This window comes from Mus caroli, unplaced genomic scaffold (assembly GCF_978045245.1).
Source record: "Mus caroli unplaced genomic scaffold, Mus_caroli_1 scaffold_10, whole genome shotgun sequence".
Taxonomy (NCBI): Eukaryota; Metazoa; Chordata; class Mammalia; order Rodentia; family Muridae; genus Mus; species Mus caroli.
In genome coordinates this window covers 85,323,417-85,346,819 of record NW_028227265.1, presented here as the reverse complement: position 1 = coordinate 85,346,819, position 23,403 = coordinate 85,323,417, and the positions used below count along the sequence as shown (strand labels likewise).

The following is a 23,403-nucleotide window of genomic DNA, read 5'->3' as shown; positions in this document are numbered from 1 at the left end:
GGATTTGGAGATTAAAAATACGATTTTCAACACAAAGACCACAAGCAGCGTTGGACAACGAGAACTATTTAAAATTTTAAATAGTTTAAAAATTTAAAACATCACATCTCCAGAAGTTGGAGGACGACAAAGTCCGAGTCGTCCAGTAAGCTTGCAGAGACTGATCGCGGTTCTGCCCTGCAAAAACCCGGGCGGGCGACACAGACACGTTGCGAGGAGTTTCAGCTGCAGAAGAGGAAGAGCATCACCTGCAGTCCGAGGCGTGGGAAACGCTGCCGGACCCGGTATTTCCGAAGCCCGGGAGGCGAGCGCCACGGGGGGCCCTGGCTGGCTGATTCGGTGGTGAGTGCGAAGAAGCCAGCACTCGGCGGAGCCCCAAGACTCCGCGGGGAGGAGAGGGACGGACATTTCTTCGTGGGGACGGCTGCGGCCCACGGAGATCACTGCAGCAGGGAAGCTGGAGGCAGCCTTGGCGTCCTTAGCTGCAACTGGCTGGGAGGCCGACTGAAGTCGGAGAACCCGGTCAGCGCCGGGGAGTCGGGGGCGAGGCGGGGCTCTGACGTCACCTCCCCTCCCCCCCAGCCGCTCCTAGAGGGAGGAGTAGGGAAAAGAAGCAGAGATCCGCCGCAGTTGCCAGCCGTAACTCCTCAACTCGGCAGCTGGCTGCCTGGACATGTCCTGACAAACTTGGCTTCCCCTCGGCGCTTTCCCCAGACCTCGTGCGCTCTCTCTCCACCTCTTTTGGTGCTCAAACTTTCCCCGGGTTGAGAGCCACTGAGAAGGCGCCCACCTGAGTCCCGCCAGCACTGGAGGAGGATCGCGCTCTGCTTGGGGATATGCTGAAGATCCAAGGGAGGCAAAGTTGGTACTTCGAGCCCGGATCCTAACAAATATCCAAACGGCGTGGGAATTACCCAACTGCCGGGGACTAGAAGGGAGAGCACCGAGGACCGGGCTACTGTGGTGAGTTCTTTGTTCATTGCATGCCTGGTAGAATTGAAGTTTAATCGTAAATGAAATAACGTGGAGGGTGTAAGCGAGTGGGGGAATTCATGTGTATCCTGCACGGTCTGCGCTCAAGGAACTGGACTGTCCGCGGCCTTCACGGGGCGCGGGAATGAAAGGCAAGCATGCGCAGCTTTTGGAATTCACAAAATACACACAGAGCGCTGTTCAAAAGAACTTGAGAAGTGAAGCCGTTTGTGCATTATTTTCAGTGTAACTTGTTATAGAAATGGTGCCCTGGGAGGGCGCGTTGGGGACTGAGTGATCTGCAGTGGCGCAGCGCCCTCTAGTCCGAGCATTGGGCAAGGCGCGCTCCCAGCTCTCAGCTCAGTGCAGACCTCGAACTTGGACCTGCCGGGTACTCTTAACGACGTGGACCAGACAGAGCTTGATCGCTTCCACCCTAGCCTTCATTTACGCTGGACGACACTTAATACATTTCAGAAAACCAGCTTGGGTGGACCGAGTGTAGAGGCAGTGCTGGAGGAGCGGGTTTTTGGGGGGAGGTTGGGGGGAAAGTCCTTCTTCCACCTAATTTCAATGAGGCTCTGGGGACAGGGTCAAAGAAGATCGACTATTTAAAGGATGTTCGCGGAACTTGAACTACACCTCTCTTTATGTGATTCTCTCGTGGCCAAAAAGGTATCTCTCCATTTCGTTCCGTTGGTGGCTAAAGGATTAGCAAGATGTGGCAACACAGGAGACTGCATTTTTGGCTTTCGGCAGTTCCTGTAGCGACCAAGTGCAACTTCTTCTAGTAAGCCTGGATATTTAGGATTCTTAATTAGATATTTTAGTCCTAGTAAGCACTGATATATCAATGAATGATTTTTAAACAGGAATTCCTTTGTACCATTTAGAAAATCCAGTGATGATTTAATGTTATTGAACGATGTGTTTTTATACTTTTTATTGTTCTTTCCCTCTCCTAGCAGCGGTACCCTAGGCCCTCTTACATCCCCTCCCCCAACGGCTTGCTTGCGTGTGTGTGTGTGTGTGTGTGTGTGTGTGTGTGTGGCTGTGTTTTGTTGAGCGTTAAAATTCCGGGGAGGGGAGGGGGTCGCAAACTGGTTGAGCTTGGAGATCGGGTCTCTCACTTTCGCAGCGTGCACTGACCGGTAACTCCGCGAGCACTTCGCGCTATTTGTAAGCCGGGGCCAGATGAGTCTTTAGGTTACGATGATGTTTGCCTTTTCTGGGTGTTGTGAATATATGAGTTCTAAATACCGAGCGGGGAATTCAGAGGTACGAATCAGCACACTCATTCTGCAGGCACTACTTTTCCTTCCCAAGCGTAACCTGCTAGACACCATTATTACTATCTTTTTCAGCCACCTTGCTTTAAGATGGCTTAAGAAGTGACGTTAACTTTGAGCCAAAGAAATACACTCTGGCCCCCGTCTGCGGTGCAATTCCCTCTGCAGCTGCCTCCACCCGCTCCTAGGGAAATCTGATCTCTTCGTCCTCGCAGCGTTAAAATGTTCGAGCCCCACAAACTTTCCGAGGTCAAGTCCTTCCTTTTCTCTGGGTTGCGTCCCAAAGCGTGGCTGGCTTCGGCTGAGTCTCCTTTGCTCTTCAGCCGGTACCTGGAGCTCTGCAGGCGCCGCGGATAGACTTGCAGCCCTAGGATGCGCCGGCTGGACGCTCGGGCGCCAGAGGGAGTTCAGCAAGTGGGGAGCCTGCTTGCTGGGGATCTCCCTTTCTCACCGGAGAACTTGTAGCTGCGGGGCCAGGCTCACAGACCCTTGGGGCAGAATTAAACGCTGAGAATGCGCACAGGGAGGCTCAGCACCCTTTGTCCCGCAGACCCCGGGATTGAGGGGGTGGGGGGGGGGCGTCTGTCTCGGAGACTGGCACTGGGGCTCACCGCGACGATCCGAGAGAGTCTGAGGTCCAACTGAGTCTGAATTAACAGGTCGCGGGAAAACTTATTCATTTCTTCAGGCCTAATGTGGATTTCAGGAGGAAGTAAATTCCGACCTAACTGCATTCCTTTCCAGACCCTCTGTAGTTTTTCACCCCAGAGGCTGCAGCCTGGGAGAGAGGCATTCAAATGCGGATTCGGGGATTTCCTGGAGGTTGGGAAAAAAAAAAAAGTCTAAAGGAATGCTGGGGTTGGGGGGCGGGCGGGGCGTTGTTTCTTAGGTCCTAGGTGACTTCTCACTTTCTGCCGGTTTTTTTTGGGGGGGGGATCAAATGTTTCCCCTATCTTAGCAGGGAACATTCAATGAAATTCCTCCCAGCAGCAGCAGCTCGATATTCTAACACAGTCCCCAAACTGTCCCTCTCCGTCTGGCAAGCTCCTCGAAAGGCGCTCGCCTCGCTCTGGGTCGGACGCCTGTCTGGGTAGCCCCCGGGGCGGGCAGGCGGGCGGGCGGGCGCTTCTGCCCGGGGGCGGGGCGGCCTCGGGCTGCGCGCACGGAGTCAGGGAGTCTCGGCGCTGGCGAAACTAGAGCCGGCGCTGGCAGGCGTGGCCGCGGGCGGAGGGATACACACGGCGGGGAGCTGGGGCGCGCGGGCCGGGCTGGACGCGGCGGGGCTGGACGGACGGCGGCGCCATGCGGACGTGCGGGTCCAGTGCGGCTCCCGGCACAGCGGGCTCTGGCCGCCGGGCGCTCTGAGCACCCGGGCTGTGCGCCCGACCGCACCGCCGCTAACTTTGGAGTCAACTTTGCAGTAAGTTTGCTGAGGGCGGCGTTGAGGCTGGGGCCGAGGGTGAATGTCCTCCCTCCCACCCACGCTCCTCCGGCTGCACCGTGGCCGAGGCTGGTGCCGGTCTCCTTGCCCACTAGCAGAGTTGAGCGGCGGCTCTAGGGTGCGGAGGCGGAGGGGTGGAGGGACCGGCGAGACGTGGAGGGAATGGTGATTGCAGAGTTGGCGTTGGACGCTGCGGTTCCCCGGCCAGCATGCTACTCCCCGCAGCGCCAGGCTGTCTGACCCGGGAAACCGGACTGCGGGCTCCGGGTTCGACTCCTGTCCATCTCGGCTTTGGAGCGGTTTCCAGATACAGAGATGAAAGCAGAGCCGATCGCTTGAGCGTGGGATCTTTGAAATGGAGTCGCTGAGTTTTCTTAGATGTTCTGTGCCCGGAGGAGTGCAGCGCCGAGATTTAATGCGGCTCCTTTGCAAGGCTAAGCCTCCGGGGTAGTGTGCGGCCAGGCAGTTGCCTGTCTGTTTTCTGGAAGATAAACTTATGAGATCTTTATTAAAAGAGAGGGTCTGTTTCACAGTCCTCTTTCTATGGTTTCTTTTAGGAAGCTAACTTTCGGTTGTCTTGGAAGAATCCCACCCCCCACTGATGGGAATTGCAGGGCCTTGGAAACAAGGAGACAATTGTGTGCTATAGCAAAGTAAATTCGCAAATATTTTCTATGTAGTTAATTTTTTTTTCATGTGCTTGAACTATAGTTTCATTAGTTGGCTTTTGTTAAGCAACTCCCGAGTGCTGGTAGAGATTTTTTTTTCTTTTTTCTTTTTCTTTCTTTCTTTCTTTTTTTTTTTAACAAGCTGAGAATTTACTTAGACCATTAGAATCAGAAAAGATTTAAAAGGCACATAACTTACCTTTGCAAAAGCTAACTTGTGATGCTTTGTATTTTTGATATTTAATATTTTAGGAGCATATTTTCATGTGCGAATGCTAAGAGCTATTGATGTTTTTTCACATCAGTCTTAGCTGTGTGACCAAACCACACAAACAGTTGTCGCCTCTGCTCCACAACTGTATTGGTTCATTCTAGGTTATTTCGCTTTGCATCTCGGGAATCATTGCTATTAGAACTTTTCCTCTCTCCTTGTTAAATTATATAGAGATATACAGGTATTTAAAACAAGTTTTTTTTTTTTTTTTTTTAAATGATACAACTCTTAGTTGTGGCTGAAGTAGTATTTTACAAGCTTAGTGTAAGTTTTGTTTAAAAGTTTGCCCATTTCTTGAAAAAAAAATAACATCTTAAATAAGCCAGGTCCCCCTTTTTTTTGAACCCCCACTGTGAAAGGAAGTAAGGCTGTTAGAGGCCTTCATAAAGTCATTTGGGCCACCTGTGAGTTCATTTTTGTGGGTAAGTAGTCACTTTGTGTGTCTTTATTGGTTTCATATTGTGTGTGAGTAAATGGATCAGTTAACTTCATAGCAAAGATGTGTGTTCAGAGTAATAAGGGTCACCTTTAACTTCTCCTTTGTAGGGTACATCTTCAGCTTCAGCTCTTGGGCATCTTTGGAGAAGGCCTTTCTTTCTAGGTTAGAAGTGGAAGAGATCTTAGGGCATTGATTCTCTTAGGCTACTTGTTTCCCACCTAGGTCTGGCTGGTTTTATACATATACTCAACAAACCAAATCACATTGGCACATTCTAGCATCAAATGCTGTCTAGATGCCTGAAGGACCTTAGTTCATAGAGAAAGAGGAAGGACTGCATTCTAGTCTTCATGGTTGGGCATTTACAGTAGGAAAGTTTTTTTTTTTTTTTTTGGAGCAGATTGTGTGGCAGGTGAAAGTTGTTTAATTAAGACATGTCTGTTTGGCCGGGCAAGGTGGCACACGCCTTTAATCCCAGCACTCAGGAGGCAGAGGCAGGCGGGTTTCTGAGTTCGAGGCCAGCCTGGTCTACAAAGCAAGTTCCAGGACAGCCAGGGCTATACAGAAAAACAAAACAACAACAACAAGAAGACATGTCTGTTTGTCCTTAGACCCCAGAAAGGTGTTTTCAAATCAGATGGTATACACCACTTAAGATCAGAAAGTGGCTTGTTCTCCTCTGAGAAGAAGCAGTTCTACTTAAAACCTTTAGAAACGTGTATATTGACTATTTTCAAAGATTAAAAAAAACCCTTTTATTATTATTTTTTAATGTGTCTGGCTGTTTTGCCTGTTTGTATGTCATGTGCCATGTGTGTGCCCGGTGCCCTCAGAAGCCAGAAGAGATCTTCTGGAAATGGAGTTACAAATGGTTGCGAATTGTCATGTCAGGGCTGGGAATTGAACCTGGATCCTTGGGAAGAACAGCTGGCCTCTAAACCCCTGAGCTGTCTCTAACCCTTTTCTCTCTTTGAAAAAAGGCTGGCCTTTTCTTGAAAGATCTAGATTTAAATACTTCTGAGATTCTTGCTGAGTTCCAAGAGCTCCTTGTATACTTGAAAATAAACACATCTATTGCTTATGTGTTTTGTATAAGCCTTTTGGGAATTCAATCATTATTTAATCTTTGTCCTTTGTAGAGTGTACAATCATAGGGCTCTATGACAAAGTCTGAAGTAAGACACTGATGTGGTATCACCTGTAGGAAGTTCTGAAGGGTTTTGAGGTGGTGGTGGTGACCTAATTTTGGACAAGCTAGGAATTTAGAGCCAAATGGGCCACCATCTATAATGCTGTCCCTGGCCTGGTGGTTGCCCCTGAATTTTTTCTATTGGGGAACAGAAGCACTCTCATATTTTCCTTGTGCGTGTCCTCTCCCGTTTAATCCAGCCTTCTAGCCTCCTTTCTTGGTCTTTTATCCATCGGTCCATTTGTCAGTCCAGGAAGTGTGAGTCTTCTCTGCAAACCCCGGTGCTTGACGAAGTGGATGTGGGCGGACAAGTCAGGTTTCCCATCCTTAAAGAGCTCAGAGAGAAGGCTAGTCAGCATTGGATGTTGGAAGAGATTGGCGAAGATCACAATAGTCCATCCTAACACTTGAGCAAGCTGGGGCACCTGCAGTAGGTGGATTTGGCTGAGTTCCTCATGACTGACTGGGGAGTGGGTTGGGGCAACCAGGAATGTCCAAAGTAGCATGTGGCTTGCGTGACTTGATTGTGGTCGGCTCACTACAGAGTAAAGAAAGAGACCTTAGCTGGAAGAAAATGAAAACTCCGGGTGAGTTACCGCGGATGCTTCTTTCAACTTAGGTTCACTGGACTTCCTTCTTGTAGCTGCTGTCTTCTTTTGACCAGAGTAGAACACAGAACAATAAAAATGACAGTGCCGGAAGTTGGCCTTATGGGGCAAAGGTTAAGGACACGGAAACAAGGAAATGCTGAAGAGAAGCCACTGAACTGTATTAGGAGACTTAAGTTGCATTGTCTTTCAGATAGGAGGAAGTGTAGCTGTTGCTTTAGATTAACGCGCCCCCAGCCACACTGGTTGGGAGTCCTGCCCCCAAGACAGCTTGGCATGATACAAGCCTGTGAGAAGTGCCCCTTTAGTTTGCAGTGACACCGGGGTTGCATTAGGTAAGTAAGAGATCAGATTATTAAAATTCTTTGTCAAAACCTAGTAGGAATATACCAAGTCAGGGTCTGGGGAGAGCCCAGTGGTGAGTGGCTGCTTCTCTTTCCGAGGACCTGAGTTCTGTTCCCAGTACCCACATTGGTGGCTCGAAACAGCGTATAACACAGGTGTGGGGAATCCCAGGTCTCATGCGTGCACACTCCCACCCAGACACACATGCACATCCTTAAAGATAAAATAAAAATATACTCAAATATTTATTCAGTATGTACTGAATCAGCAGGCAGAGGCAAAAACAAAAACATTAGCAGACAAAAAAAAAAAAAAAAAACCCAAAACAAAAAAACGCAAGTATATTCAAATGATATATAATACCAGAAAGAAGTTTGAGTGGAATAGGGTTAGAAAACAGGGTTACTGAGATGCATAATATACTGTGTCTTAATAAATGCATGTATGGGTCAGGTGTGGCAGCACAGGTGGAAAAGGGGGAGCAGCTCCCAGAAATTAGTAAAAGACAATTCTAGGTGACATTTTATAAATGGAGGTTTGACGGTCATCAAAGGCCATCTAAACTCTGAGTTTGAGGGATGGAGGGCAGTGTGTGGGGGGGAACGAGGGGCTAGAAGGGTTGTGGAGGGGGTGGCAGGAAGCTTTAAGGACTGTACAGTGCAGCCCCCAGGTTCTCATTAAATGCAGTCCACAGGATTGATCTTCTGTGCCTTCGCCTAGTCGGTTAGTGACAGACGCTGGGGCCAGATTTCAGTGATAAATCTTCTGCTCCCTTCCTCTATTTGATCCCAGCCTGCACCTTGGAGGGCTGCGGGGAAGTAGTAAGCCTCTCCCCTGAAATAGCAAAGGACAGTGGACCTGTGTGACTTCCTTTTTACCGTGGGAAACCAGCAGAGAGGCTGTCTTAACTTAGAGCAGATGGTGTTCCAGGAGGATTCTTCTTTAGGTGCCTGAGAGGGTAGACTCAGCCATGGGCATGTTGGCAGCTCTCAGATGAGGTCCTGACGGCGGTAATCGAGGCTTTGTGTGGGAAGAGGGTGCGTGTTGTGAATGAGGTAGAGAGCAGCAAGCAGTAGGAAGATTCAGGGGTCGTTTTGTTATAGGTTGCTTTTCTGTTTTAGGCACTCGGACGATGTAAAGGACTCAGGGTGTTGGGTAGGGGGGTGAGTTGCTTGAAGCATGATGTGTAAGATCAGGGGAGATGAACAGAGAAGAAGGTCATTTGCTTTCGTGATGTCTGAAGAAGAAATTCTCTGAGTGTGTGCGTGTGCGTGCGTGTGCCTGTGTGCATGTGTTGTGGGGATAAATCTGAAGGCTTTCTGTTAGGAGTTGGAGGCTAGCAGTGGTTTTTAGGAGAGAAGGAACCGTGAAAAGCAGTCAACGATGACATGCTGAGAAAGTTTTTTTTTTTTTTTTTATCGAGATCCTTTCCAAGGTAAGAAAAATCAGGGTGTTAGTTTAAAGGAAATGCAGTGTTGAGAGCCGTTTATTTATAAGTAGGGAGGAACCTGTGTTTATAGCCTCAGCAGGATGGAAGGGGCTGTTGAAGGCTGAGCTCTAGAGCAACGTCGTCGGGAAAGATGCAGAGTTTTATGGAGTCAGGATGTCAGGCAGTCTCTCAGGCGTCTTCGCCCTGACTTTACCCTCCTGCTCCGAGTGGCACTTTCCCCTTCCTGACCTGCCATTTTCGTGAAGTACCTTTGCCCGCACCGGAGTGCACAGTGAGCATAATTTGGCTCTTCACTGAAGCCATGATAATTTGGGAGTGGAAGAAGTAGCCACGGTAATTGCTGCTTACTGTTCCAAAGCATTGCGTTAAGTTATTTCTGTCTGCCGAGAGAAAGCACATTAGACCATAGGGACTTAAAACATGAGAGGCAGACAGCCTGTTTCTGTGGGCAGAATTTGTCCTGGACCCTGGGTGTGGTAGACAGAGAACGACCAACCTAAACTGTGATGGCCCCAGTTGAGAAGAGAGGGGTGAAAATGAAGAGGTGAGCCCAACCAAGGATGAATGCCATGTCAGTCCCATACTCACGTCTGTGATGTCAACTAGAAACATCACTTTCGTTATTCTAATAACCTTGTTCCTACAGACTCATGTACACAATATAGAGATTATCAAAAAATTTGTTTGCCTTTCTTAGAATGAGAACGCATTTAACTTGCATTTTGGGGCCAGGGAAAGTGGATTAGTGGGTCAAAAAAACCCCCAAACTCTCATATCCCGAGGCAGGTATCTGGACCTCACACCCGGGGGAGGAGAGAACTAACTCATGGGGACTTAACCTCTGACTTCCACATAAATCGCACCAAACACACTCAGTGCACACGTGCGTTAACAGGCATGAAACACTGGGTCCAGTCTCCAGTGAAAAAATCGAAAAAGTGACAGTAAAAAGAATATTAAACTGTAAACTTCAATAGCGAAATAAATCACAGTGACACTTGCTGATTCTGAGAGTTGTAGGGACCAGTGCAAAGGCCCAGTGCACAGTTCTTTGCTTACAGTTCCCTAATACATAGAGGATAAAGATGACCACTTTTGTGTCTGAGGACAGCGGCCTCTCAGTTATAAGTGTCATGGCGTCAAACAGAATTCATGAGTTTAAGAAGTTCTACCTCTGAAAGCATGGGGACTGAGTCTAAATCTTATAATTTTAAGTGAAAGTAGATTGAATCAAAAAAAAAAAAGAATACGTTTGAGGAGATATTATTAACCCTATGGAAATTAGTAGTCATGTTCTGCACACAGATGCTGTGTGCTGTTCATGAAGACTGGGCATTCGCAGTCGTTGGGGCATTTGACATGAAGTCTTCTGACGAAGAAGTAGGAGGGCATTAATATCTTACTTTACCAGGAAAGTTTTTTTTTTCCCCTATGGATTTTAGAAATCTAAACTAAAGATGTTTAAGGGGATCCTAGACTCCAAGACTGAGCTAAGGACACGTTCTGTCTTCCCTTTGGAAAATAGAAAGTAGAAGTCCCAACTTAATTATGAGTTCATGCCCTGTGACCGTCTTCTAAAGCTCAAACGCTAACTCTGGGCTAAGATGATTTTTGGAGTCTAATTTTCGTAAGTATGAGACTTAGGTAATAGCATACTTTTTAGACCCCCCCCCCCATATGTCTTGCTTAGAGCCACAGCTTCAGTTTGACTGTGACATTTTATAATGAAACCTGGATCCACTGTTTATCATTAATACCTCTATCTGTAGGGCCAATAATGTCCCTGAACAATGGATTACTAAAAAAATTCTATGATTTTGTTTAGTAATTTAGCTTAAGCACAGCGGTGTTCTGTCAGTAAACTCAAGAGTTTAAAGGAGAAAAAGTTGGGCTGGAGAAGATGGCACAGGAGTTCAGAGCACTGGCTGCTCTTCCATAAGACCCTGATTTGATTCCCAGCACCCATGGGGCAGTTCACAACTGTCTCTATCATCAGCTCCAGGGGATCCAATGCCGCCTTCTTGATTCTGCAGGCAAAACACCCAAACACATTAAAAAAAAAATCAATCAATAAATTTTTTCAAAGGAGACAAAAAAAAGTTGTAAATGTTTGTCTGAATGGTCCAGAAAGTTACTCCCATTTGTGATATGTCCTTTGGAGCCTGTGGGTTAGTTATAGAAGGAGAGAGAGGGGTGGGGAGGGAGGGAGAGAGAGGTGGGGGAGAGGAAGGAAAAGAGTGGGAGAGAGGAGAAAAGTGTTTGGGAATCCTGAGAAGATGTGGCAGGCACACTGTGTTTGGTTTCTCTTCATGGGGAGGGGACACCTGTACTGTTTCACCAATCGGGATTTCGTATGACTGAGAACTTGGGAGGGGACTCCAGGCTCCTCTCTGGTGCTGGGCCAGGGATCGTAGCTTGCCTACATGGGACACGCCCAAGTCTTGAAGTTGGGCTTCAAGCACTCAATACTGGTATCTGGAGTTCCTTGACACTTGTTCCTATTTCTTGCTTTCTTCACCTGCCTTAGCTGTTACTTTGACCCCTTGGCCTGTTTCTTCTGCTAATTAATGCCTCTGTCTTGATTAAGGCTCCGTCCTTGGCTGACTTTTTTCTCCCTTTCTAGCCTTAAGAGCTGTCTTCCTTGTTTGGATGATTCCTCAGATCAGTTCCTCCAGGCTGGATCCTTCTGCTTACCACACCTGCCCGTAACCATAGCCAGTAACCATAGCCTAACCATAGCCAGTCACCTGCCCATTCCTGAGGTAATTTACTTGTGTGGAGGAATGGTTTAATTTGGTTCTTAGTTTCCATCCATGATCAATGGTCCCTGTTCTTTGGTCCTGTCTTGGTGTAGACATCAAGGTGGGAACTTGTGGAGAAGGTCTAGTTTACCTTACTGAGAAGCAGAAAGGGGAGGGGGGAGGGGGAGGGAAGCAGGGTCGGGAGGGCGGCCTGGAAATGAGTGAGGTCCTAATAGCCCCTTCAAGATCATGCATGCTTCTAGTGATGTAGCTCTCTTCCTTTATACCTCACCCACCTCCTAATGATTCCATCTTCCCTGGAAGGTGCCACCAGACCCTAGCTACCAAGTCCTGGGGGAGAGTAAGAGACACTCTGGTGGGACTCCTCTAAACAGCTGCAATCAGAACCTGACCTGCTGATCCCATTTCCAGATCCCGGACCGATCTTCTTTCTCTCCGTCTCTCATCCCTCTGGGTTTATAGGCCATCCTCCTTGCTCAACATAGAGTCCTTGACATCTTTGGTATTTTTATGTTCCTTTTAGTCTCTTTCCCTCAATTTATCAGTGAATCTTTCAATAGGCCCAGAGTTTGACCCCTTCTCCCCACCTCCAGTATTGATCATAATGGTTTAAGCTCCCTGGCTTCTTACCTATCCTGTTGTAGCAGCTTCGGAATGGGGACACCCTCCCATACTGGCTTCAACCCATGCTGCCTACATTTCTACACACAGATTCCAGAGGGACCCCTTCTCCGTCAGCAATCCCATGTTCCTGCTTCAAATCCCCCCTGTTGTTTCTCATTTCATTGGGAGTAAAATATAGGGCCATAAAATGTGGTTGAGTAAATATGTAAATGGTAAGAGTGGACAAATGACCCTCAGAATTCTAAGCAGGGTGTGTGTGGGGCGGGTGGAGGAGTGCTATTTTAGTCTCTCTGTTTGAGAAGCCATAGCTACCTATTGGTGTCCTCCCACCGAGCATCATACGGAAAAGCAGGACAGGACAGGATCTCAGTTGAGGCTGGGATGAAGTCACGGATGTCACTTGTGTGATGTGTGGAAGATGATATTGTGGTCCTTTTCAAGACATAGTCCTAGTCTAATCCTAAAACATCAAATTCCAGTGTGTGAAGGTGCTGGCTAGCTCCTTAGTAACGTGCTCATGTGAGATGCTGATGCAGAAACGCTTCAAATGCTCTCGAAATGTATGTGGTAGGACTCCCTATGATCCTTTCTCTCCTGGCCTTTGTCGCTGGCTTCTTTTCCAGACCCCCTGTGCTCCAGCCTCACTGTGTTCCAGCCCCAGACCTCTCTCAGTTATTTTTCCCCATTCCACTGTGTCCGAGAGAACGCAGGCATTACTTCCCAGAAATGTCAGTTGTGCTAAGCTTGAGAAACACATAAAGTTTTTCTTCCTCCAGGCCTGGATGCAGTCTCTGACTGTGTACTTCCTCTGAAGCCCTTACCCACCATCCAGTGGGCTCTTTTTCTCTTGATAGCCTGTTTGCTTTACCAGGAAGTGCTCCGTCCATCTGTCCTTCCTTCCTTCCTTCCTTCCTTCCTTCCTTCCTTCCTTCCTTCCTTCCTTCTAGTATGGAAAGTTTGGTTCATTTTTAATTCCACAGCATCTAGAGATGTACCTGCCTCACAGTAGGTGACCATTAAATATTTGTTGAAGGATTTATAATTAAAAGAGCAAGCATATGACACACACACACAAACACACACGGCTAAAAATTCATACAGTATAGGACAAATGAATATACCTCCCTGTCTGCCTGTTCCTTCTCCCTCAACTGTTATCTATCAAGAGTTTTTCTCCATTTTGAGCCTATCCGTGTATATACACACAGAGAGACTTTCTTCCCTCCTTTGGCAAACATAAATGGGGCCAGCTTAGTTTGGCTAGTCCATTTCTCTAGGTATCTTTACCCATCAGTCTGTTGAGTGCTGTCTTATTTTTGATGACCGTGTGAAATTTCATGTGTAGAGCTAAGCAAGCACGTTGAAGTGCTTGCAGTGTTCTCTTGATGCAGTTGCTCATTGTGAGGTGGATGACAGTGACACTGTCCCTTAAAACAACGAGCTTTTTAAGAAGGACAGCACCTGCTCAGCGTCATTTTTGTAGCTAGTTTTCCTTATGTGTACTTTCATATTCCTGCTTCACACGGGTTTGGATTATGGTTTTTGCCTTCCTTCATCCTTACATACGGAAAACAGTGATATTCCATAGTGTGACCTTACAGCCTACAGCTGAACTGAATGGATCTCTCTCTCTCTCTCTCTCTCTCAAACTTACAGGATTTTTTTTTTTAAATCGAACTCAAATTTCCCCAAGTATTAGAACTAGTGAGCAAATAGAGATTTCTGTAGGGGCCGTCGCTGGGAGACGTCCTTAGTCTGTTAAATCATCCCTGCCCCTTTCGAGGTCAGGGATCTGTATGACTTCCCGACTTGGCTGTTGAGGAGAAGGCGTGAAAGCTACAGCGCAAGTTGGGTGCCCAACTTGAACTTGATTCAGTATCCATTAAGCTCCTGATTGCTTTAGGCATATCGGCTTTCTTCTCCTCCCCCCCCCCCCTTTTAATAAAATGACTAATGGGGCAAGCTAGCAGTGGCTGAGTTAAGATACTGTAAATTAATGCTGCCATTGCTAGTTTTGCTGGGCTGTCAAGCCAGCCCTCCGGTCTGCTGTTTCGTTCACCCTTGCTGGTCTCTTACAGTTTTGTTCATATTCATCAGACGGTTACCCCGCAAAGGGCGAGCTTCTGTACTGTGCTGTCAGCGCTGGGTGGTGGGGAAGCACACTGATTTTTTTTTCCACCTCCCCCAGGGATGAATTTGCTGGGGTGATGAAGAACAGCTGGTGGGAACAGAGCCCTGTTCTCTGGCCCAATCTCAGCCCCGTGGACCTGACCCACCTTCCCACTTGTTTAAAGGCTGCCCTTTGTTCGGGCTCCCTCTTTCCCTCCTCAGTGACTCTCTGCCCTTCCCGTAGCTCTGCATCCTTCCTACTCTGCCTTGATGCGTTGATGTTTCAGCTTCTGTGCCTGTGTCACTCCTTTCACTGGGGACGCCCTTGGGACAGGGTGTGAGGGGTTTTGAAGATACCAGACCCTGGAACAAGGGGTTATTGACAACCCTGATGGTAAAATGTCAGTGCTCAGAGATTTGCTTCTCTGCCGTAGTCAGAGCTGTTGCCTGTCAAGCTCCTTAATTCAGGTTTTCCTGTTATAAAATGACCTTTGACTGTATGCTCAGGTTGGTGTTTAGAAATTACTTCACTGCAGATTTGACGGTAATGATTACTATAATTCCTTTAAATAGCTTTGCAGTACTAAGTGAGACAGTAAGGGAGTGCTGTGGGGAGTGAACTTAATTATTTTTATGAAGAAATAATTCCAGGATAAATTTTTGAGATCAGATTACAAGCTATCATTACATACGGTCCTGTGAGAGCACCGTTTAGGACTTTTTCTGAGAGACTCTGCATGTTTCCAATCCTGTGTTAGCACAAGGTTATAAGCTTCCAAGGCTTGGTGAAACATGCAATGGGAGACTGAGGCAAGAGGGCTAGGGGTTCAAGTCCATCCTTGACTACACAGTGAGCTTGAGGCCGGCCTGGGTTACTTGAAATTATGTCTCAAAAGAAATTTTCCTGCCAGAAAAGTAAATTTATATGATTTTGAGGACGTAGTTCCTGGTGTGTGAGAGGAGGCATTCCTTGTCTGCTTTTTTCAAAAACTGATGTCTGTGTTTGGCCTGAAGACGTAAGTTTAACAATCAAATTCAGGGTTGGAGAGACTGCTCAACGGTTAAGAAGAGAGTTGCTCTTGCGGAGGGACCTGTTCCCAGGCGGACACTGATGCGCATGAAAACAATAACAAGAGAAAGATAGCTGTCAGACATACTTCTAGAGTTGTTAGAGTGTTGATGTTGGTGTTGGGAAGCGCTTACTCATAGTCTGTGTGGGTGGGGAATGCTTGATGCATAAGGCTTATATTTACAATTTATTCTTTCCCCTCCGGCAAGTGACACTCTTTTTTCTTTTCTTTTTCTATTACAGGTGGCCAGGAGTTAAACAATGGGGAGACACTTGGCCTTGCTTCTGCTTCTGCTCCTCTTCCTCCAGCATTTTGGAGACAGTGATGGCAGCCAAAGACTTGAACCCACCCCTCCTATCCAGTTTACACACTTCCAGTACAATGTCACTGTGCACGAGAACTCGGCAGCGAAGACCTATGTTGGCCACCCCAGAAAGATGGGCATCTACATCTTAGACCCCTCGTGGGAGATAAGGTACAAAATCGTCTCAGGAGACAGCGAAAACCTGTTCAAAGCCGAAGAGTATGTTCTCGGAGACTTCTGTTTTCTAAGGATAAGAACCAAAGGAGGGAATACCGCCATCCTGAACAGAGAAGTGAGAGACCATTACACGCTGATCGTCAAGGCAGTGGAGAAAGCCACCGATGCCGAGGCCCGAGTGAAGGTTCGGGTGCAAGTGCTGGATACAAACGACTTAAGGCCCTTATTCTCCCCCACCTCCTACAGCGTCTCTTTGCCGGAAAACACAGCCATAAGGACCAGCATCGCAAGAGTCAGTGCCACGGATGCAGACATTGGGACCAATGGTGAATTTTACTACAGTTTTAAAGACAGAACTGACATGTTTGCTATCCACCCAACCAGTGGCGTTGTTGTTTTGACTGGCAGGCTTGATTTCCTAGAGACTCAGCTCTATGAGCTGGAGATTCTGGCTGCGGACCGGGGAATGAAGCTGTACGGTAGCAGTGGGGTCAGCAGCTTGGCCAAGCTGACGGTTCACGTGGAGCAGGCCAACGAGTGTGCGCCCATCATAACCGCAGTGACGTTGTCGCCCTCTGAGCTGGACAAGGACCCAACCTACGCGATCATCACCATGGAGGACTGTGATCAGGGTGCCAACGGGGAGATAGCGTCTTTGAGCATCGTGGCTGGCGACCTCCTTCAGCAGTTTAAAACAGTGAGGTCTTTCCCAGGGAGTAAAGCATTCAAAGTGAAAGCCATCGGGGCCATCGACTGGGACAGCCATCCTTACGGCTACAACCTGACATTGCAGGCTAAAGACAAAGGGACTCCTCCCCAGTTTTCCCCTGTGAAAGTTATTCACATCATTTCTCCACAGTTCAGAGCTGGCCCTGTCAAGTTTGAAATGGATGTTTACAGAGCCGAGATCAGTGAGTTTGCCCCTCCACATACACCTGTGGTCCTGATCAAAGCCATTCCTCGTTATTCCCATTTGAGGTATGTTTTTAAAAGCACTCCTGGAAAACCTAAATTCGGTTTGAATCACAACACGGGTCTCATTTCCATTCTAGAACCCATTAGAAGGCAGCACACATCCCATTTTGAACTCGAGGTGACAACAAGTGACAAAAGAGCCTCCGCCCGAGTGGTGGTCAAAGTTTTAGGTACAAACAGCAACCCCCCTGAGTTTACACAGACCTCGTACAAAGCATCCATCGATGAGAATGCGCCTATCGGTGCCGCAGTCACGAGGGTGAGTGCGATGGACCCCGACGAGGGGGAGAATGGCTACGTGACTTACAGTATTGCAAACTTAAATCACGTGCCGTTTGTCATTGACCACTTCACGGGTACTGTGAGTACCTCTGAGAATCTGGACTATGAACTGATGCCTCGCGTGTACACGCTGAGGATCCGTGCTTCTGACTGGGGCTTGCCATACCGCCGGGAAGTCGAAGTCCTTGCCACGATTACTCTCAATAACCTGAATGACAACACACCCCTGTTTGAGAGGATAAACTGTGAGGGGACCATTCCCCGAGACCTAGGTGTGGGGGAGCAGATAGCCACCGTGTCTGCCATTGACGCCGACGAGCTGCAGCTGGTCCGGTACCAGATTGAAGCCGGAAATGAGTTGGATTTGTTTGGCTTAAACCCCAGCTCCGGTGTGCTGTCCTTAAAGCACTCCCTCACGGATGGCTTGGGCGCGAAGGTTTCCTTTCACAGTTTGAGAATCACGGCGACAGACGGGGAAAATTTTGCCACGCCGTTATACATCAACCTAACGGTGGCTGCCAGTCGCAAGCCAGTCAACTTGCAGTGTGAGGAGACCGGTGTTGCCAAAATGCTGGCAGAGAAACTCCTGCAGGCGAATAAGTTACACAGTCAGGGGGACGTGGAGGATATTTTCTTTGATTCTTACTCCGTCAATGCCCATGCTCCACAGTTCAGGGGTACTCTTCCAACTGGAATTGAGGTAAAGGAGAACCTCCCGGTGGGTGCCAATATACTATTCATGAATGCTACCGACCTTGACTCTGGCTTCAATGGAAAACTCGTCTATGCTATTTCTGGAGGGAATGATGATAGTTGCTTTACCATCGCCATGGAAACAGGCGCGTTGAAAGTCCTGTCTCCACTTGACCGCGAAGTAATGGACAAATACACCCTGAATATTACCGTGTACGACCTCGGTATACCCCAGAGGGCTGCCTGGCGTCTTCTGGACGTCACGGTTCTGGATGCCAATGACAATGCGCCCGAGTTTTTACAGGAGAGCTATTTTGTGGAAGTGAGTGAAGACAAGGAGGTGAACAGTGACATCATCCAGGTTGAAGCCACGGATAAAGATCTGGGCCCCAGCGGGCACGTGACCTACGCTATTCTCACAGATACGGAGACGTTTTCCATCGACAGCGTGACCGGTGTGGTGAAAATTATCCAGCCTTTGGATCGTGAAGTGCAACCTGTGCATTACCTGAAGATCGAGGCCAGGGACCAAGCCACAGAGGAACCCCGGTTGTTCTCCACCGTGCTCCTGAAGGTGTCACTAGATGATGTTAATGACAACCCACCTAGGTTCATCCCACCCAATTACTCAGTGAAAGTCCGAGAAGATCTACCAGAAGGAACCATCATCATGTGGTTAGAAGCCTATGATCCGGACATGGGTCAGTCCAGTCAGGTGAGATATAGCCTCCTGGACCATGGAGAAGGCCACTTTGATGTGGATAAACTCAGCGGGGCAGTTAGAATTGTCCAGCAGCTGGACTTTGAGAAGAAGCAACTGTATAATCTCACTGTGAGGGCCAAAGACAAAGGGAAGCCTGTGTCCCTGTCTTCCACTTGCTATGTGGAAGTGGAGGTCGTTGATGTGAATGAGAACCTACATGCTCCAGTGTTCTCCAGCTTCGTGGAGAAGGGTGTAGTGAAAGAAGACGTCCCTACTGGCTCATCAGTCATGACTGTGTCAGCTCACGACGAAGACACAGGCAGAGATGGAGAGATCCGGTATTCCATTAGAGATGGCTCTGGAATTGGTGTTTTCAGGATAGATGAAGAAACAGGCAAGTACTGTTAATCACTTCTGCTGGCTGCACTTCCTCCCCTCTCTCCTCTTCTTTGCATCAGAATCCCCAGTTGGTTTCTGTTAGGGCTTGGCGTTGAGGTACGTTTACACTTTTTTTTTTGTCCTTTTGCGCTATGAAGCTACACACTGAAGGATTGATTAAGTGTACATAAGATGAGTAGAAGGAAGTTGAAATGGTTATCACAGATACCGATCTCTGAAGTTTGTACTCTATTATCAAGATCATCACTGTGGTTTTGTAGTAACCTTGAAAAGCATTCTGATTAGGCTATTTCGTGGTGTGATGTTTCCGTGGTGGTACGGTAACATCCACACCAGTTGGAGTGCCATCTGGAGGGTAGTGCATACCTGCAAAGTTATACAACATACCCAGAGACTTTTATGCACTAAAACTACTTTATCATCTGCTCTATGCCCTTCAGGCTTTGAGAGGCTGTGTAGGGTAGTGGAAGGTTGAACTGAAAATACCTGGCTGGTGGCTGTGTCTTAGGGTTTTACTGCTGTGAACAGATACCATGACCAAGGCAACTCTTATAAAGGACATTTAATTGGGGCTGGCTTATAGGTTCAGAGGTTCAGTCCATTATCATCAAGGCAGGAAGCATGGTACAGGAGAAGCTGAGAGTTCTACATCTTCATCTGAAGGCTGCTAGCAGAATACTGACTTCCAGGCAGCTAGGATGAGGGTGTTATAGCCCACACCCACAGTACCACACCTACTCCAACAGGACCACACCTTCTAATAGTGCCATTTCCTGGGCTCAGCATAGACAAACCATCACAGGCTGCCTCTTTCAGTCAGGATCTTCCCAAAATGAACTATTTAATCTATAAGATGGAGACATTCCATTTTCTTTTAATTTGTTTTGTTATGCTTTGTGGTATGGGGGAATTGAACCTATAACCTCTGCATGCTAGGCAGGCATTCTATACACAGATGGGCTGCATCAAGGTTTATGTGAGGAAGTCATTAAGTAACGTGTTGGGTTTTTTAATAGGTTTTGGAACTGGTGTTGGTGTTTTGCTATAACATACTGTTTTTCTCCAGAATACAGTTCAGTTCCTGGAATCTCTGAGGTAGCCAGGTTTTTTGGTTTTTGTTTTTTGTTTTTTTTTCCCAGACAGGTTGTGTCTGCCCATCCTGGAACTCACTGTGTAGTCAAACTCAGATGTATGCCTGCCTCCCAAGTGCTGCGATTAAAGGCTTGCTACCCCCTAGATAAGCCCCTACTCCCCCAACCGCCGCCCCTCTCCAGTGTCCAATTCTTGAGTGGATACTGTTTCCTTTGAGGACACAGATCTGTCCTTACAGGTCAGTGTTCCGATGGATGTGGGCTTTCTGGGGCAGGTTATTTACCTCTGACATCTAGTTCTTTAGAGTGCACAGAAACTGCTTCATAAACAGTAACGTAATAGGTGAATTGATGAAGGTTTTGGCTTTGACTGCCCTGCCTTCTGAGTGTGGTAAACGCAGGGAAATGCAATGTCTCAATCAGTAAGGTCTGGGTGGGACATAGTTTACAGGTCTCCTTGATGTTCTTTCACAGATCTGTGTGTTCTAAGAAGATCCTTTTTATTATGTTAAAATTTGATTTGTTTGGTAATACTGGACACATAAGACAAGAACAAAAGCCTGCAGTATTTTAGCCAGAAGTCACCCTATCTTAGGGTGCCCAGCATCTGGAAAATAGAACCTTTGCCTGAGAACATGATTCGAAGGCTTCAGGCTCACTAGAATTATGCTTTCTATTAAGTCAAGGGGCTTTCCCCTCAGTGATTATATTTCACTAGCGTCACTCAAATGGACTTCTCAGAATTAGTTTAAGGCAGAGGAAAATGGCGTAATCAATAGTGTTTGGTAATCAGTCTTCTGGAGCAGACACCTTTTGGAGGGGTGCCCTTCTGTCCAGTAGAAATCAGAATTGGTGGACCAGTATCAATATTGAAGAATACTCAAGAGTTAAGGTTGAAATTGATACTTTTCCTGTAGATTTTCTGGGAAGTTATCCTTAACAGTTTTTTTACCCCCTCTCAATATAAATTTCCAAGCCTATAAGGAGCTGTTAGGAGTTAAAGTTGAGTCACAAAATATAATTTGAGCCTTAATTTGCATTCTCTTCGTGACTTAAATTATGAGCACTGCCTTTTGGCTCTGCCTTTTTTTTTTTTTTTTTTTTTTTTATTTTTGTGAAAATAGTTTGCTTTTTAAAAAGGATCACATAGAAACTGGTATTTTTCACCTATAAATGTAAGGGATGGGGTTGTTCCCGCTGCCAAATGGGGAGAAGGAAACAGGATGGATAGCATCCTGAAATAGGTCCAGAGCAGTGTGCAGTGGCCACGGATTTTTTCCAGTGGTAATTTAGTGGGAGGGGAGGTGGGGGAGGCACCGGGATTCTAGGGAGTGAGATTGGTTACCGTATGAAAGACTCTTACACACGTCTATAATTATAGTCAAAGGTGAGAGTGAAGCTAGAATGTTTCTAAGTCATTATTCCCTGGTTCTTCTTGTTTTACAGAGGAATATTCTCCCTGTGCGGTGGTGTGTGTATATGGTTTCTGAGATCGTATAAATGATGTACTAGTTAGACTTTGAACTATTGTATTGAAACAATGTATGTTGGATGGTAAATTTATCTGACCTATTATTTTGTAGATTTCTAGCCAGGAGATTGGGTATTAAGTGTTAAATTTCTTCAGGAAAACCATGTCTAACAGAGTAGAAATGCTAAGATTGAGGGGTTAGTGGTAAAGGAAAAGCGTTGGCTGTACAAGCATGAGGAGTTGAATCCTGTCCTCAGGAGACAGACACGGTTGGAGCTCTGTCCCTGGGCAGCCTAGCCACGTTGGGTTCAGGAAGAGACCTTGTTTAAGAATATAAGATGAAGGGCCTGCAAGATGGCTTGGAAGTGAGGGCTCTCTGCACAAGGCCTTGACAACCAGAGTTCAGTCCCTGGAACTCAGGGTTCCTCATCTTCCTTAGGAAGACGTGGGGGTGGGGGAGGGAGAGGGAGGGAGGGGAGGGAGGGAGGGCGAGAGAGAGAGAGAGAGAGAGAGAGAGAGAGAGAGAGAGAGATTGAAGAACACACTCAGTGGCCTCTACACATCTGCATATACATGTGATTCATGTGGACACACATAGATATTAACATAAATATACACAGAACTAAAGTTAGCAAGCTAATTATTTCATTTGACAAGTATAGAAGTATAGAAAGGTACCTGTCTAATGAAGAAAAGTAGGGACAGTTTGGGAAGAGTGGGGGACCTCACAGAAGACAGCCCTTAAAAGGCAAAGAAGCTGGAGGTGGGAATGTCTGACGTCAGGTGAGCACTTTGCTCTCTGCCCATTGCCACTGCACCTACTTCCTGTGCCATGGGTGTGCTTGATACTGTGCCCAGTGATCAGGGCCTGAGCAGAGCTGCTGTGCCAGTTGCTTTGTCAATTTGACACAAACTGGAGTCAACTGGGAAGAGGAACCCTCAGTTGATAAATGATTCCACCCGATTGGCCTGTGGTCATACCTGTGGGGTTTAGTTTTTTTTTTTTTTGGAATGCTGATAGATATGAGTAAGACCCGCCCACTGTGGGTGTTCCTTCACTGGGCAGATGGTCTTGGGTGGCGGTTGCGTAAGAAAGCAAGCTGAGCAAGCCACAGGAGATAAGCCAGTGTCCCGACTTCCCGCAGTGATCCAAGTGCAACCTGGAAGTGTAAGATGCAACAGACTTCTTTCTCCCAAGTTGCTTCTTTAAAAAAAAAAAAAAATGAATGCACCAGCGAAGGAAACTGGGACAACTGTTTTGGCTCCGGAGACCCAGAAACAGCTTCCTTCTGCCTCTTGCCTTTGGCTTTCAGCTGCTCGTGAAGATTGAGTAGTGTGAGCAGGTTTTTGTGGTGGCTTTAACTATTTCAACACCGTCAGATGTGTGTCCCTTTTTACGGGCTTCTTACAGGTCAGAGAACAATCCAGCAACCGACATCTAATTCTTGCTCTGTTTGGGAGTCTTCTCTTTCTTTATCCATGTCAATTTCAAACACCCACAAAATAGTAATTAAGAAAATTCTACAGACCCCCTAAAATACGTGATTAAAATACACAGCCTTACCAGTTGTGAGTTTCGAATCTGTTTTGCTATAACTGCTGTGTAGTTTCAAGGTGGGGGTGGCAGTCGCCTGTCCATCTGACATCTCTTGGTATGTTTTGCTGAGCAGCCTTTGGGTCCCAGCGACTCTCACAGATCCGGACCGATGTGATCACCCTGCCACTTGAGGGTTTGCAAGGGTAGAGCATTGTGTGGGAAAGCTTGTCTTCTCTGAGTCCCAATTTCCTGAGCTCTAATTACGGCTCTTGAAGTCTCTGAAGGGGCCGAGCAAGTGGTTCAATAGGGAGAGTGTGTGCCAAGTAGACTTGAATTTGCATCCCCGGTACCCATGCAAGTAAATCCAGTCAGAGTGGTGCTGGCCCCTAGGTAGTGCAAGGATGTGGGTAGATATGCAGATCCTTGAAGCTTGCCCCGGCTGCCCAGACAGTCTGGCCGAATCAACTAACCACCAAGTTCCCTGAGAGACCATTTCAGGAAATCCTGATGAGAATCGAGGAAAAACTGGAC

At 47.3% G+C, this 23,403-nt stretch overlaps 1 protein-coding gene across 6 annotated transcripts in view; it reads left to right on the top strand.

Annotated features, from left to right (window-relative positions):
- The first annotated feature begins 628 nt into the window (after positions 1–628).
- Fat1 (FAT atypical cadherin 1) overlaps positions 629–23,403 on the top strand; it is a 119,540-nt gene continuing 96,765 nt past the window's right edge. For 3 of the 6 annotated variants that reach the window (XM_029480380.2, XM_029480379.2, XM_029480377.2), the window contains exons 1-2: positions 629–963; positions 15,483–18,768. In XM_029480380.2, the coding sequence (XP_029336240.1) occupies positions 15,501–18,768 (3,268 nt within the window). In that variant the 5' untranslated portion in view covers positions 629–963; positions 15,483–15,500. Of the gene's footprint in view, positions 964–1,545; positions 1,648–3,519; positions 3,682–15,482; positions 18,769–23,403 lie in introns of those variants that run through there. The other 3 variants (XM_029480381.2, XM_085844002.1, XM_029480378.2) reach the window with 3 other exon arrangements.